General features: G+C 42.1%; 1 protein-coding gene across 2 annotated transcripts in view; it reads right to left on the reverse strand.

The window, feature by feature from the left end:
- Positions 1 to 13,986, reverse strand: part of PRKCQ (protein kinase C theta) — a 156,210-nt gene that overhangs the window by 88,553 nt on the left and 53,671 nt on the right. For both annotated transcript variants that reach the window (XM_034929904.3, XM_034929903.4), the window contains exon 2: positions 2,023 to 2,149. In XM_034929904.3, the coding sequence (XP_034785795.2) occupies positions 2,023 to 2,140 (118 nt within the window). In that variant the 5' untranslated portion in view covers positions 2,141 to 2,149. The remainder of the gene's footprint in view (positions 1 to 2,022; positions 2,150 to 13,986) is intronic.

Below are 13,986 nucleotides of genomic sequence, written 5' to 3' on the forward strand. Positions count from 1 at the left end.
CTCTGTGCCTGGAGAAAAGGGCCAAAAATACCCTGAGAAGGGGCAAAAGTCCCCAAAGCAAGGCACTTTTTACATTTTCATTCGCCGCGTTTGTAATCACCTAAACAGAGGGCCCTATCTATGTAGAGTGTTACCGTTTTAACGACTCACAACCCCGCAGCCCCGTAGCCTGTTTGTCCTTGTTCTGTTGGCTCATTGTGGAAAATGCAGCCTTACACCCCAAGAACTGAAATGTGTTTAAATTCTGTAGAAGTAAATATTGAATGATAATATTCAGAGCGATTTCTTTTCAGAACAAGCCCAAAATAAAATCAAAAGCAAAAATCTCTAAACTCCCTCCAACTCCACAGGCTAATATTTAGGAAAACCAGTTTCCTTCTTTTCTGACAAGGACTCTCGATCCACGTGGCTCATTAGACCAAGTTCAAAGGCAAGGCCAAACGCAAAAAAGAAAAAGAAAAAAAAAAAAAGGCCCTCAGGAAGCAAATGTCAGGGAGACCTGAGATGGTAAAGAGAACTGGATCCAGGAGACCCATTAAGTCAAAGGCGGCTTTGAAAAACTCAGACGTTTTACACTTCAAAGATGTCTGTGACATTTGAAAGGTTTTAGGTTGGGAGCAAGTGGCATTCACACTTTTAACTAAACAGGAGAGAACTCTGGGCAGAAAGGAAATCAAGATGATTCAGACAGTCTCTCTGGCTTTGATGTGTTCAGAGTGGCTGGAAGGACAAAGTCAGCTGTGAAGCAAAAAGGCTTTTGGTGGGGGATGCAAAATAGTAGGTTTGGGAACCCCAACATCTGAACTCTGAGTATCTGGCAGGAGGTTCTCAAAGTCTGAGTCAGTTTCTTCTTGTATCTGCCAATGTCCCTCGCTCACAGGCCTTTGCAGGACAACCCTATATAAAATAACACGCATCCCTGCCCCCAGTCCCTCTCTTCTTTACACTGCTTTTTGTTCCTTCATTACCTGCTGTTTGTATTTTTGTTTATTGCCACTTTCTTCTGCAAGAATAGATGCTCTAAAGGGAAGGCAGTCTTCCTGAGTTCCTTCAGCTTACTTGTTTGACTTTTTTTCCCTCTATGCTCTGGTCCCAGCACTCTTGCAGTGGTCTCTCCGTAAACACTTTTGTGTAAGTGAACTGTGATGGCTTCCATAGTTACTGCAAGCCTGCATCCATCATCATTATCATTCCCTACAAAGTGTCTGCTAAAATCAAAATGCACGTAGGGAAACAAGAAAAGGTGTGCAGTCAGGAGAGTTGTGGGATCTAAACTCCCTCCTACTTTTCCTTTGGAAATCCGTGGCAAACTTCCAATGCAGAGGTGAGGATCTTGGAGAGTGGAAGCCGGCCGACGTGATCACAGAGATATTTCCTACACATAAGACTGTTGGAATGGAACATTCTGAACCCACAAAGAGGACGTTGGGTGGCTGTCCCACTTTCCCCCTCACCTTGAGCTGCCTGTATTTAAACTTGATGAAACATCACTATTCTTTCATTCAGCCAAGACCTTAGTGAGTGCAAAAGTACGTTTTCTGAAATTTGGATTCTAATGGCTAATTATAGATGCTTTGTAATATCCACTGAAGATTTGCCAAAGCAGCAGTAAGCAGTCTTTAGAGTTGGTTGGAAGATTATGCAGTCTTAATCTACCTAGACTTATTTAAAGTAACCAGGCTTAACCACATAGGGCTATGTTCTACTTCAGCTCATTAGAGTTCCTTCCCATTAACTCCTTATGTAATTTCCTCAACTCAGCTTTCTCTTTCCCTTTGTATATGTGGGAAAAATGATACAGTGCAACAGAGCCACCGGTGGGCCATCGGGTCCTGGTTTAGAGTCCATCACGAAATGTGTGTCCATGAGGACGTCCTTGGCTTTGCTGGGCATCAGTGGCCTAAATGGCAGGATTTGGTTCCACCAGATGATGTCAAATGTCCTGGAAGACCTTGCTTCATACACAGTTCATAGCAGGATTCTCCTCCTCCTCCCCCGCTTTGAAAACCCCCTCAAGCTTACCTGATTCGACATACTCTTTGACGAGCACAGCACAGTAAGGGTTAACAGCCTCGCCCTGACAAGACTGGCAGGACCCGCAGTCAAAGTTGGACAAGCCAATCCGAAGAAATGGCGACATGGTTGCGCCCTGGAAAAAGACAAAAGACAAATGCTGTTTGGGGGCTATAAAAGATATTATTTTTGGTGCCCCATGTCTACTTAACCAGTGCTTTATCGTGGACAGCCAGAACCTCACATAGGTCCACTATCCATGTGAACAAATGTTTTCACTTCCCCTTCTGCAGAGGACACTGCTGGACTCACCCAAAACCACACACTGACTTGCCGAGGGGAGAGGCTTTCTGGAAGTCTGCACTCAACCTTGCTTTTGAGAAGTAACTCAAGAGTTAATTCCACTCAACCTAATGGAGTTAGGCCCAATGGTTGGAGAGTGAGGCAAAAGTTTTCCAACATTTTATGTCTTCTGTTATTCAAGTAGATGCCCAGGAAACAGCACACAGTAATCAGAAAATGAGTTTATATAGAGCGAGTCTATTTTAGTCACACTAGTTAAATATGACACCGCAAAATTCTCACATGGTCTATTTATGTGTGTAATGGGATTGGCCCAAGGCATTCAGCAGCTGATCCTTATTTACTCTGGACATTTTCAAAAAGGTCTGCTTTCTTCACAGTTACTTACACACACACACACACACACACACACACACACACACACACACACACACACACTCTAAGCCTTTGAACATCACAAACCACGTAGAAAACTCCAAACTAATTGGCTACTATAAAATAGGGCTTTCTCATATAAGGATGAACAAAATACTTCATAAAAGCCCAAAAATCAGTAATTATGCTTTCCAAGAGGTTTAGATGATAGTTATCAAAGTGTTAGCTACAAATCCAGGAATCTAGTCTAATTCTTCATCTATTGTTCCATTATTGAGTGTTCTGGCCACTTATGTGAACTAGATACCTCTTCTTTTTTACCTACTTTTCCGAGGTCCCATTAATCTGAAACTATCATCTGATATTCAGCGAAAAAGTTACTTCCTTGCTCCGTCTCTCTTTTATACTTATAATTTTTTCTAAGCTTTCATAAGTAAGCCAAAGATAAGAAACAAAGCATTGATTGTCTTTTCTGCCTTTGTATAAAGAAAGAAAACTATTTGAAATAATAAAGACCTGGAAGGAGAATCAGTAACATACCTGGAGATCTTGGGCCTGTGATACCTCATCTAGCTAAGCCAAAAGGGATCTCCAGTATGCTAAATACCAGTGTTCTTTGACTCTACAAGAGAGACAAATTAGGAGCTTTTGACAGGCATTAATTTCACAGATATTAATGAAGTCCTAATTTCCTGCAGAGTTTGGAAGGTTTATCTAAAGGAGACGGTTGGGTAAACATCATGATTTGCTGGGTTCCGTATCTGTCACGTTGCTGAATTAGCAGGTAGATGACTTACAAATTTGTCTTTAGGAGGCGCCCTTTGCCCTGTGAGTTTAGAATTCCCAGGCAGGAGCGGGGCTAACAGCTGTGAGTTCTCTGGAGAGAGTTTCTTTGAGAATCCCTTCTTTCCTGGGCCACTTGCATCTTTTAGACAAAACTTCATTTCTCCACAAATCAGGAAAAATCACTAAGAATCATCTTCAGTTACGGGACTTTTTGCCCTGTCGGGACTTTTTGAAGATTTCCTTAATTCTGTTTGAGTCTAGAGGGATCACTGACTCACAAAGCCAGAGTTAAAGCACCCTGGCCTTTTCTGGTGTCACCCTGCTATTCCCAGGGTGGGTTTCTAATCAGGCAACAGTAGCCCAGCAGGCGTCTGGGAAATGCTGCCCCAGGAAGAGAAGATGGAAACCTCCAGGGTGACCAGGGCTTCCATTACAGCAAGGAAGAGAGTTGGGGCAAAAACCTCTGTCCTCCTGAAGGTCTTCCTAGACAATGATTTCTTACTTAACAAGCAATGCAGATTAAACGGCCATTTCACCAGATTCACTTGCACTATTCTGTAAAGGTCTGCTCACAGACCTTTAGAAATGTATGTCAGACATGACCTGACATACACTTGACATCTAGAAGACAGAATAGGTATTTGTGTGGTAATCTTCACACATCATTCAATAGAACCGCAAGCTCAGGTGTGAGTTTTTCAGGCAGATGGCAGCGTTTTACACCCGAACTACACAGAGTGCTTTTCTCTGTGTAGTTCAGAGCGCTTTTTAGGTGATCATGATGAAAAATAAAGAAGACACACAAAGTTAGTAAAAAGTCTCTCCAGATTTCCACCAATAAAAGAAATCAGTTACTATTCTGATCTATTTTCCCTAGTCTTTTTAAATTAGCAAGTTTTGTGTTTTTTTTTTCTTACATGCTATGATCATCCTGTGGGTATGGAATTATATTTGGCTTTTTAAGTTAACATTTTACTATAAAATTTTTTTCAAGTTTCTCTGACATTTTCTCAGGCTTCCTTGTCATTCTTGCATGACATCCTATTGACAGTAGCTCTACGATCTGCGTTACTAAAGTCTGTAGCTACATATTTAGTCTGTTTCCAACTTCTACATGCCAGAAAAAAATGCATCTTTAAGATAGCATCTTTCTTTTTTTTTTTTTTTTTTTTTTTTTTTTTTTTTTTTTTTTTTTTTACAACCTCTCCCAGATTTAGGGATACTGCATCAGACTGGATCACCAGAGTATTACAATATTATTTATCAAGTGTTATTCCTATTGGTAAGGTCTTATACATTTAAAGAAAATAACCAAACTTAACAGTAAAGACCTACCCAGGGAAATAGCTATGGTTAGTGTAACAGAATTAAGTTAACGCCATTCTTACATAATATGGGTATACAAATTTGTAAGAAAGGCACTGTTTATGACCCAAGAAAATAAATTGCAAAGGCACAAGCTATACAGGATACAAAAATCATAGTTCCAACTAATTGTGGAAAAATGTTTAGCCAGGTGAGCAATTTAAGACATGCAGAATAAGATACTATGTAATTGCATGTACCATTCTTGAAAAGACAAAGCTATATGAAGAAAAACATCAGTGGTTGCCAGGAGTTGCAGCAGGGAGGAGCAGCATGAGCAAATTTTGGGGAAAGACAGAACTGTTCTCCGGCTTGATTGTTCTAGTGGTCACAGAAGTCTAGACTTAAATTCACAGAACTACACCAAGCCAAAAGTCAATTTTACTGTATGATAATTCAAAAACCAAAAGAAAAGAAATACATGCAATTGGTATTTTAAGGCATGTGTTATAAATACAGAGATTATAGAGGTAAAGTAAAAAGAATATATATGAAAAAGCTGCATATTAAATTAAAATCTTAAAGTAATCAAAAGTAGCCTCAAATTACTAAAGGGAAATGATCAGATCTTTTAAAAAATTAAAATAGCTTTGGTTCTGTGGTATTTAAGCTCTTTTGAACATTTGCAGTTAGGCAAACACAGCTGAGAATAAAATAACATTAGAAATTAATAATGCATTTTATTTGAGGAAAAATTAACATTTTAAGTCCTAATTTAAGCTGTAAAAAGAATTATAATATTTAAAATATATAATAAAATAGTCTGGGCATGGTGGCTCACGCCTGTAATCCCAGCACTTTGGGAAGCCAAGGCGAGGAGATCACTTGAGGTCAGGAGTTCCAGACCATCCTGGCCAACATGGTGAAACCCCCTCTCTACAAAAATGCAGAAATTAGCCGGGCATGGTGGGGGGCACCTGTAATCCCCAGCGACTCTGGAGGCTGAGGCAGGGGAATCGCTTGGCTCCCTGCAGAGGTTGCAGAGAGCCAAGATCATGTCATTGCACTCCAGCCTAGGCAACAGAGCAAGACTCTGTCTTAAAAAAAGAAAAGAAAAGAAAAGAAAAATATATAATAAAAACAATAATATGTTTTTGCCCATGCAATTATCAAATATTTTTGAAATGCTATTACTTAATGTTGGTAAGGACAAAATGAATCATACACTTTCATACAATGCTGCTGGGTATGTAAATTACCACATTTAACAGATATACACTCCTGTGTATATGTAAGTATATACGTGTGTGTTTATGTATGTATATGTGTGGATGTAAAAATATGCGTATCTATCCATCTATATTAAGAGCCAAGAAGATGTGTAATGAATACACAAGAAAGAAATTAACATAAAAGATTTTCATGGGTTGCCTTTTGGTGTTCGGAGCAGATAGTAGGGGGAAGGGGATTTCCCTGGGTGTTAAAACAGAAATGAGAGTTTCTGTAGACAAAAATATGTGCTGGAATAGCATGCCTCAAGCTGTGTGATCTGTCCTCTGTGCACTCTAAATTTTAGTCGGTCTCATCTTCACTCTCCATTCACGTGTGATCTGAGAGACCAAGACAGTTGCCCCTTCATCAGCTAAGATGGACTCTAAGGTTAAAGAAACAAAAGTTACCCAGGGGTCGAGGATTCAGGGCTTGGCTGACATCACAACCTCCTAAATTCCTACAGCTACAGGAAAAGCCACACCCTTGTTAGTCTCCCTAATAACAAGAATAATCAGGCGAAGTTTGAGACTCTTCCTAACTCTGATTTACAACCCAGACTCCTGCAACTCTGATTGGACAGGGGACCAGGCTTCCAGGCATTCTTTCCTGATAAGCAAATGCAGACCCCAAGCCAGTTTCAGCAGCTTACAGGTGCTGCACACTAAATGTCATTGTGTCCTATAATTTGCCTTTTGATGTAAAGAGCCAAATTTAGCACCTAATTTTAATGCTACAACTGTGCTCCAAAGTGAACATGGGATGTATGTTGGACATATGTTTACCCCTGGCACCTGCACTTAACTCCCCTCATAAATATGTATAGATTTTTCCCCAAAGCTTTCTGAATATATCTGACTCTATTGTGTAATATGGACCCTGGGAGGCATAAAACCAGCCTGCACTTTCCCTCTTTGAAGAGAGAGCACCTTCCATACACGCCAAAGACTGTCTCTTCCCGGTGTGCAAACTGATATTGCCAATAAAGTTCTTTTCTACTGTTCAGCCATCCTGGTGGTCTATTGTGTAACACATGGTAGTCTCATACTTTATGACAACAATCTATGCACAAGAAGACTGACTGGCCAGGCTGTTCCGAACAAGGCAGGGGCTAGGTCCCCCCATAGACCCCTTGTCTGAGCAATAAAGTCACGCATTCGACTCTCTCCTGGAAATCTCCAAGGGGACCCCAAACTCACTAGGTCCCATACAGAACTCCCTGCCTTCCCTTTCAAACTTGCCTCTTCCTTCATTTTGCCAGCTCAGTGCTGGGTGCCGTGACGCCCAGCCCTCACCCGGTGCTTCAACTTTACCCTTCCCCTTGTGCCCCACAACCCACTTGCTTCATCTCCTGCTCCACCAATTCTGCACCACCTCTCTTGTGACTCACAGCAGCTTCTTACCCTGCCTCCTCTGTCCAGCCTTGGTCACCTCTCAGTCTCCATCAAATCTCCATGCTCCAGCCTGAATGATCTTAGGATCTTGCAAAACTGCTGCTGTTTCTCCAATGTGCCATGTGTTTCACAGCTTCAGACTTCTAGGAAAGCTGCAACCTCTCCCTGGAACGCCTCCCTGTTTCACTCCATCCTCCCTGCCCCCTTCCTCATCTTTCAAGTTCCTGTTCAGTCTCTAGCTCCTCTTGGAAGCCGTCCTTCCCCTCCTCTAGAGCCCTCCCATCTCCATGGGAAGTTCTCAGCCCCGGCTCCTGCAGTTCTCTGAGTGCACTGCTAGACAGCACCTGTCATATTGATTTGCGTCACACCTGCCATTTCTAGTCCGAGTGGGGTTGATCCTGTGGCTCCCAGCTCTCAGCCCTCTAATGTGGGGACTTATAGAGCCCCACCAGGATGTCGCCTACTTAATTCTTGAGATGCTACATACACTCAGAAGAGGGGTTTGACTCCAACTACACAAGTCTCTCTGGTCTCATCTGCAATACATTTAGCAAAAACTCCTCAGAACGAGTGCATTTGGGTGCCTTACTTCCCTCAACCCCAGTGAAGATAAACAATTTCTCTTTGTGATCACATTCCTTTGGAGATGTGGTCAGCTTGTGGGATAGGGGAAGAGACAGAGTGCCAGCGCCCATGCTGCTGTATTTCCCTACAATGTGCAGTTGGATTTACGGGTTCACGTCTGTCTTCCTCAACAATTCCGAGAGAAGGGGCCATGACTTCATCATCTATGTGCCTCCAGAGCTGATCCCCCTGTCTGATATATGCTAGAGACTCTGCATTTTTGCTTAGGGAGTTCATTTTCACAAGCAACATTTTACCAAATCTCTTCATCTCATGCATTTGTTTTACTTGCAAGAGAATACAATGGTCAAATTAAGTGACAGACAATTACAGAGGGAGTCAAGAGCAAAGGATTCAGCCCAGCACTTGTTGTAAGCAAAAGATCGATGCCCTCATACACTGAACTGCTGGAGTTATTTAAACTCTCTAAGCCTGCTTTCTCATTTGGAAATCACTGATAATACTATTACTCATCCCAAAGAGCCATGAGGATTAAATGGGCAAATACACACAAGGTGCTTAGAATGGGGCTGGCTCAAAGTAAATGCTCAATAAATGTTAGTTATTATTATTACAACTGATATATTTTCTAATGGGCCTTCTCGACTTCATTGGTGTGTACCAAAAAGAGCAGGAGGAAAGTAGAAATAGTCTTTCAGGAGCATATCTGGGTTAAATTATGTGACCTTCCTCTGCATTCTGCTACGGAGCTCCCACAAAACCCTCCATCTATCTCTTGCAGAGCACTTACTACCCTCTGATGTCCTCATCTGGAAGCAGTCGTTATCATGATGGATATCAGGTATGTCCATCCAATCTTCCAAGCTTTTGCTACCCCAGCTGCAAAACACCATCTTGATATGTACTATGTTACATTATGTTATGTTATGTTATTTATTTATTTATTTATTTATTTATTTATTTTTTTTGAGACGGAGTCTCTTCATGTTGCCCAGGCTGGAGTGCAATGGCACGATCTTGGCTCACTGCAGCCTTTGCCTCCTGGGTTCAAGCGATTCTTCTGCCTCAACCTCCCGAGTAGCGGGATTACAGGTGCGCGCCACCACGCCCAGCTGAGTTTTGTATTTTTAGTAGAGACTGGGTTTCACCATGCTGGCTAGGCTGGTCTTGAACTCCTGACCTCAGGTGATCCATCCGCCTTGGCCTCCCAAAGTGCCGGGATTACAGGAGTGAGCCATCGCGCCTGGCCCCTATGTACTTTAAAATTACAAAGGATCTTTACTCTTAGAGGCTCACTATTTTCAGCTTTAAGTGTGATCTCATTTGTCTTTTGTGTGTAGCTTCGATGCAGGTACATGATCAAGTATAATTGCTCAGTGCTTTAGGTCACACGCTATTATGTACTGAACTGAGAATTCTGGTCTTTTGATTCTCTGGACACTGACTCACCTATTTAGCTAGGCTGATTCACCCTCCACAATTCAAGCCCCCAGAATGCGTTTATAGAGATGCTGAGGATGTCCACATAACTGAACCTGATGGGGACAAATTCCATATAAACAGAAAGCAATAGAAGTATAATATACTCTCATCAATTGAAAAAAATATCAAGAATTATCTTCCTCAGTAGCAAATGAAATAAGAAATAGCAAACTTCTTCATTTAATAAAATGTTTGGATAGCATTTGTATTACTATAATTTAGTGGGAGATGGCTCAGTATTGGGGGAGAGTCTCACAGAATTAAAATAACAATAGTCATCACTTGTATCAACACCTCTCACATGTGAAAGAAAGAACACAGATTAATCAAAGTAAATTTGGGAATGAGAAACAAAGCATTCAATGGGTTCCAATTACATCTGCTCAGCCAAATTTGGTAAACATCAATTCAGAAAAATGTTGGCAAATTAAGCTACACCAATAGCTTTTGCATTTCTTTATGAGATAGAAAGGTTTCTTAGGTAAAAGTGACTGCTGTTAAAAGAAACATATAAAAAAAACCTTTTTCACAATGTGCACAGAAGAAAGATGATAACTAGTAAAAAAATCACATAGGCGGGTAGCGTTTTGCTTTGTTGCTAAGACTTCTACTAAGTAGTATAATAAAGAGGTTAAATATTAGCTTTCACCAACAAAAATGGTCTCAAAAGTGAATTAAAATAGTAAGTATGGGCCAGGCGCAGTAGCTTATGCCTGTAATCCCAGCACTTTGGGAGGTTGAGGTGGGAGGATCACTTGAACCTAGGAGTTTGAGACCAGCCTCAGGAACAACGCAAGACCCTGTCTCTATTTTTTTTTTTTTTTTTTAATTAGCTGGGCATGGTGGCACACACCTATATTTCCAGCTACTCGGGAGGCCAAAGTGGAAGGATCACTTGAGCCCAGGATGTCGAGGCTGCAGTGAGCTGTGATTGCACCACTGTACTCCAGCCTGGGCGACAAAGCAAGACCCTTTTCAAAATAATGATAATAATAATAAAGTATAAATTGAAGATAATATTTTAAAATAACCCCTACAATACAGTGACAAAGGAAACCGAAGGCTAACAGTCAACCCTCAGTCAGAACTAGAGATGAAGGAGGCTTCGTGGACAGACCAAGTGCTGCCCTCCTGCCTGCCAACATTAACAACACTCTGCACTTTCCCCCAAAAAACCAATAGTGTTGAAGTTAAACCTTGAAATATAGAAAATAAAACACCTGGGATGACATTATTAATCTTCTGACACAAATTTTAATAGGTTACATGAATAGATAGTCCCACTAAGGCATAGCCCTGGTCAAATTACACTGTTACTTAAGAAAGCTGTCCCAGTCTTTGTTGAGTTAAAGCCTAATTCTTAACCTGTTATTTAAAAGCCTCCGTGTATTGGGTTCAAGTTACCCCCTTCACACAGCACGACTCTCAGTGGAGTCCCAGCTTCTTAACCTGTTATTAAAAAGCCTCTGTTTATTGGGTTCAAGTTGCCCCCTTCATGCAACACGACTCTCAGCAGAGTCCCAGCCTGCCTGGACTTCTCTCGATTTGCTGAAGGTTCCCTGAATATCTGTCTCTATGGCTCTGTTCACGCCATTCCTTCTGTTTCTGAGCTCTGCCATCTCCACCCAAGCACAATTACCATCTTTCAAAATCTTTCTCATGCTTCATGAGATCCTTAAAAAATCCTATGAGATAGAGTGGGTGTTACTAGTTACTCACCTAATAATATTAAAGATAATCATCACATTAATTATTGTAATGAACTCTCATAGACACTTTGACTTACGTTATCTCCATAAACCCTTCCAGTAGCTGTCAGGTGGACAGGACAACTATGGTAGTTATCTCCATCTTATTAATTTATAGATTTTATGGCTGGGGCTCAGCAAGTTTAGGTGACTTGCCTATGGTTACAAAGTGCTTGGAGGGCCTGAATTCAAACTCAGGGCTCAGATTTCAGTCCCTTTCCACAGCATCCTACCACCTGCCAGATCTAGTGGCTTCAGGCGTATTCCAAGCATATGTCTGCCATGCTTTCTTCTTACCTACTTTTCACTTTTGTTTTTCTCCTTCCAGAATCCATAGAATTAATAGCTCAGATGGGGACACGTACGGGTAGACTTTCTCCTAGATGGGAAGGGTCCCCTCTTACAGGACAGAGCTCTCACCAAAGCAACATACAAATAAAATGCCTTCTGATGTTGAATATGAACTTTTCCCCTTCAGCTCAGGATGCTGCCACCAGTACTGATGTGAAGAAGAAGGGAGAAAAGTGGGTGAGGAGGGAGGAGGGCAGTGGGCCAAGGTCTGTGAGTCTCACCAAGTCTGGATCCTCGGGCCCCAGCTGGCCCACCTCCCTCTGTGCTTCCAGTCTCTGTGAGGTGCCTCCTGGCTGCAGCGGGCGGGCTCTCACTGATGTAGGACACAGCCTTGCCATCCACCACGGAGTTCAGCCAGTCATAGAACTACTGTTTAAAAGGGGGTTAGGCTTTCCATCAGCTTTTAGCCCACGTTACAGCTGAACTACCAGGCATGTGCTAGGTGACTGTTGCCCGCCGTGGAAATCTGTCATGCATAACAGGATTCCTACATTTTCAGAGTCCCAACAACTAATGACTTTAAAATTATTGAAGTCACTTTTGAAATGACTATGGATTTATTTTAAGTTCTTTTTTTTTTTTTTTTTGAGGGTAAGAGTAGGGGAAGGTCAATTGTGGTAAAAACAATAATTATATTAAAACTCATCAAATATTCTATTAATTTGGTGTGAAAGTAATTTGCAGTTTTTGCCATTAAAAGTAATGGAAATTTAAAAAAAGGCTGGGCATGGTGGCTCATGCCTGTAATCCCAGAATTTTGGGAGGCCAAGACAGGCGGATCACCTGAGGTCAGGAGTTCAAGACCAGCCTGATCAACATGGCTAAACCCTGCCTCTACTAAAAATACTTTTTAAAAAAACTTTGCCATTAAAGGTATTGGCAAAAACCACAATTACTTTTGCACCAACCTAATAATCCCACCTCGCCGTACTTTCTGTTGCCTTAGTGCTCTCTGTGGCGTCATTACGCTTTCAGTTGTTCAGGCAACTGCCTTACAACTAATTCTGATTTCTGAACAAATCCTTAGCAGGTATCTTGATCATCGAAGATGTCAAAAGGAAAAATGGAAATAGTATATACCTGGATGTCCCAGACACTCTTACTCTAAGTCCACGAGCAGGAGAAAAGAAAGGCTCACTTGCCTCTTTCCTCCTTGATCTCCACACAGAGGGTCATTCCCAGGTTGGTTTCTTTGAGGGGGATCTGCTGGAGGCTATGAAGTATCATTTTGGAGAAACTCTTCTCCCAGGGTTCCATAAATCAAAATGCTGGCATGGGAGTGGGGTCAGGCTTGGTTCCTTTCCTGCTCCCAACTCCTCCTTTCTAGACCTCAGCTCTCCCACAAGCAGCTGCCCTGGGGAAGAATCCTTGAAAATGTTGTAATCACCCACAATCTGCTGGTATTATTTTGGGAACTGAATGAGATAAGGTATGAGGAAACTCCATAAACTCCTACGTGCATTGCACAGATTAAACGAGTTAATATGTATAAAACAGAACAATGCCCAGCACATAGTAAGCCTTCTATATGTGTTTATTTTCATTATTTGAAATGCTAAACAATGTTCCACAATTGGAAAAATGGCTGTCCAAATCATAGATATTCTTTCTCCTTCTTTCTCAGGATCCTTGGTATTTATGACCTAATGTTCTATGATTACAGTATCCACGATTTCTGATTATAGTGACTATGCATCCATTCACTCATTCATTCATTCAACAAACAGTTACTAGAGCTACTAGGCACTAAGTGTCTTAGGACACTGCAGTCAGCCAAAGAGACAAAACCCATCCTTTGTGCAGAGGTCCAGATGCACGAGACAGACAAGAAAGCAGAAGAATATAATATGAAATACACCAGGTGACTCCCATGAAACAAACTAAGCAGAGGAGAGAGGTGGGGAGTGCTGGGTGGGGCGGCAGGGAGGGCTTCGCTGGTCCTGAAGGGTCTCTGTGAAATGACGTTGAGTAAAGACCTGCACGAGGAGAGGACTGAGTCACACAGACAATGGCAGGTGAGCGTTCCCGGCCGAAACATGGGTGTGAGGTCGGAGCTGCCAAGCACATTCTGGGAAGGGGGATGGGCTGCGTGGAGTTGAGCAAGGGGTAGAGAAGACAGATGAGGTGGGTGTGCCCATGGGGCTGTCCACAGGCCATGGTGAGAACTTGGAGTTCAGGTAGGACACCGCCCAAGGGGTCTACGTGCTGTCTTCAGCTTTGAGTGCAGAGCAGACTTATTTACACCTAGAAAGGGGGTACCCTGGTCCCTGTGTTGAGAGGACTGTAAGGAGCAAGTGCAGAAGAAGAGAGACTACTGGGGGCGACTTCACTCTTCCAGTTGATGGTCAGAGGGCACCAGCAGAAGGACCCTGGCA

The sequence above is a fragment of the Pan paniscus genome, chromosome 8 (assembly GCF_029289425.2).
Source record: "Pan paniscus chromosome 8, NHGRI_mPanPan1-v2.0_pri, whole genome shotgun sequence".
NCBI classification, from domain to species: domain Eukaryota; kingdom Metazoa; phylum Chordata; class Mammalia; order Primates; family Hominidae; genus Pan; species Pan paniscus.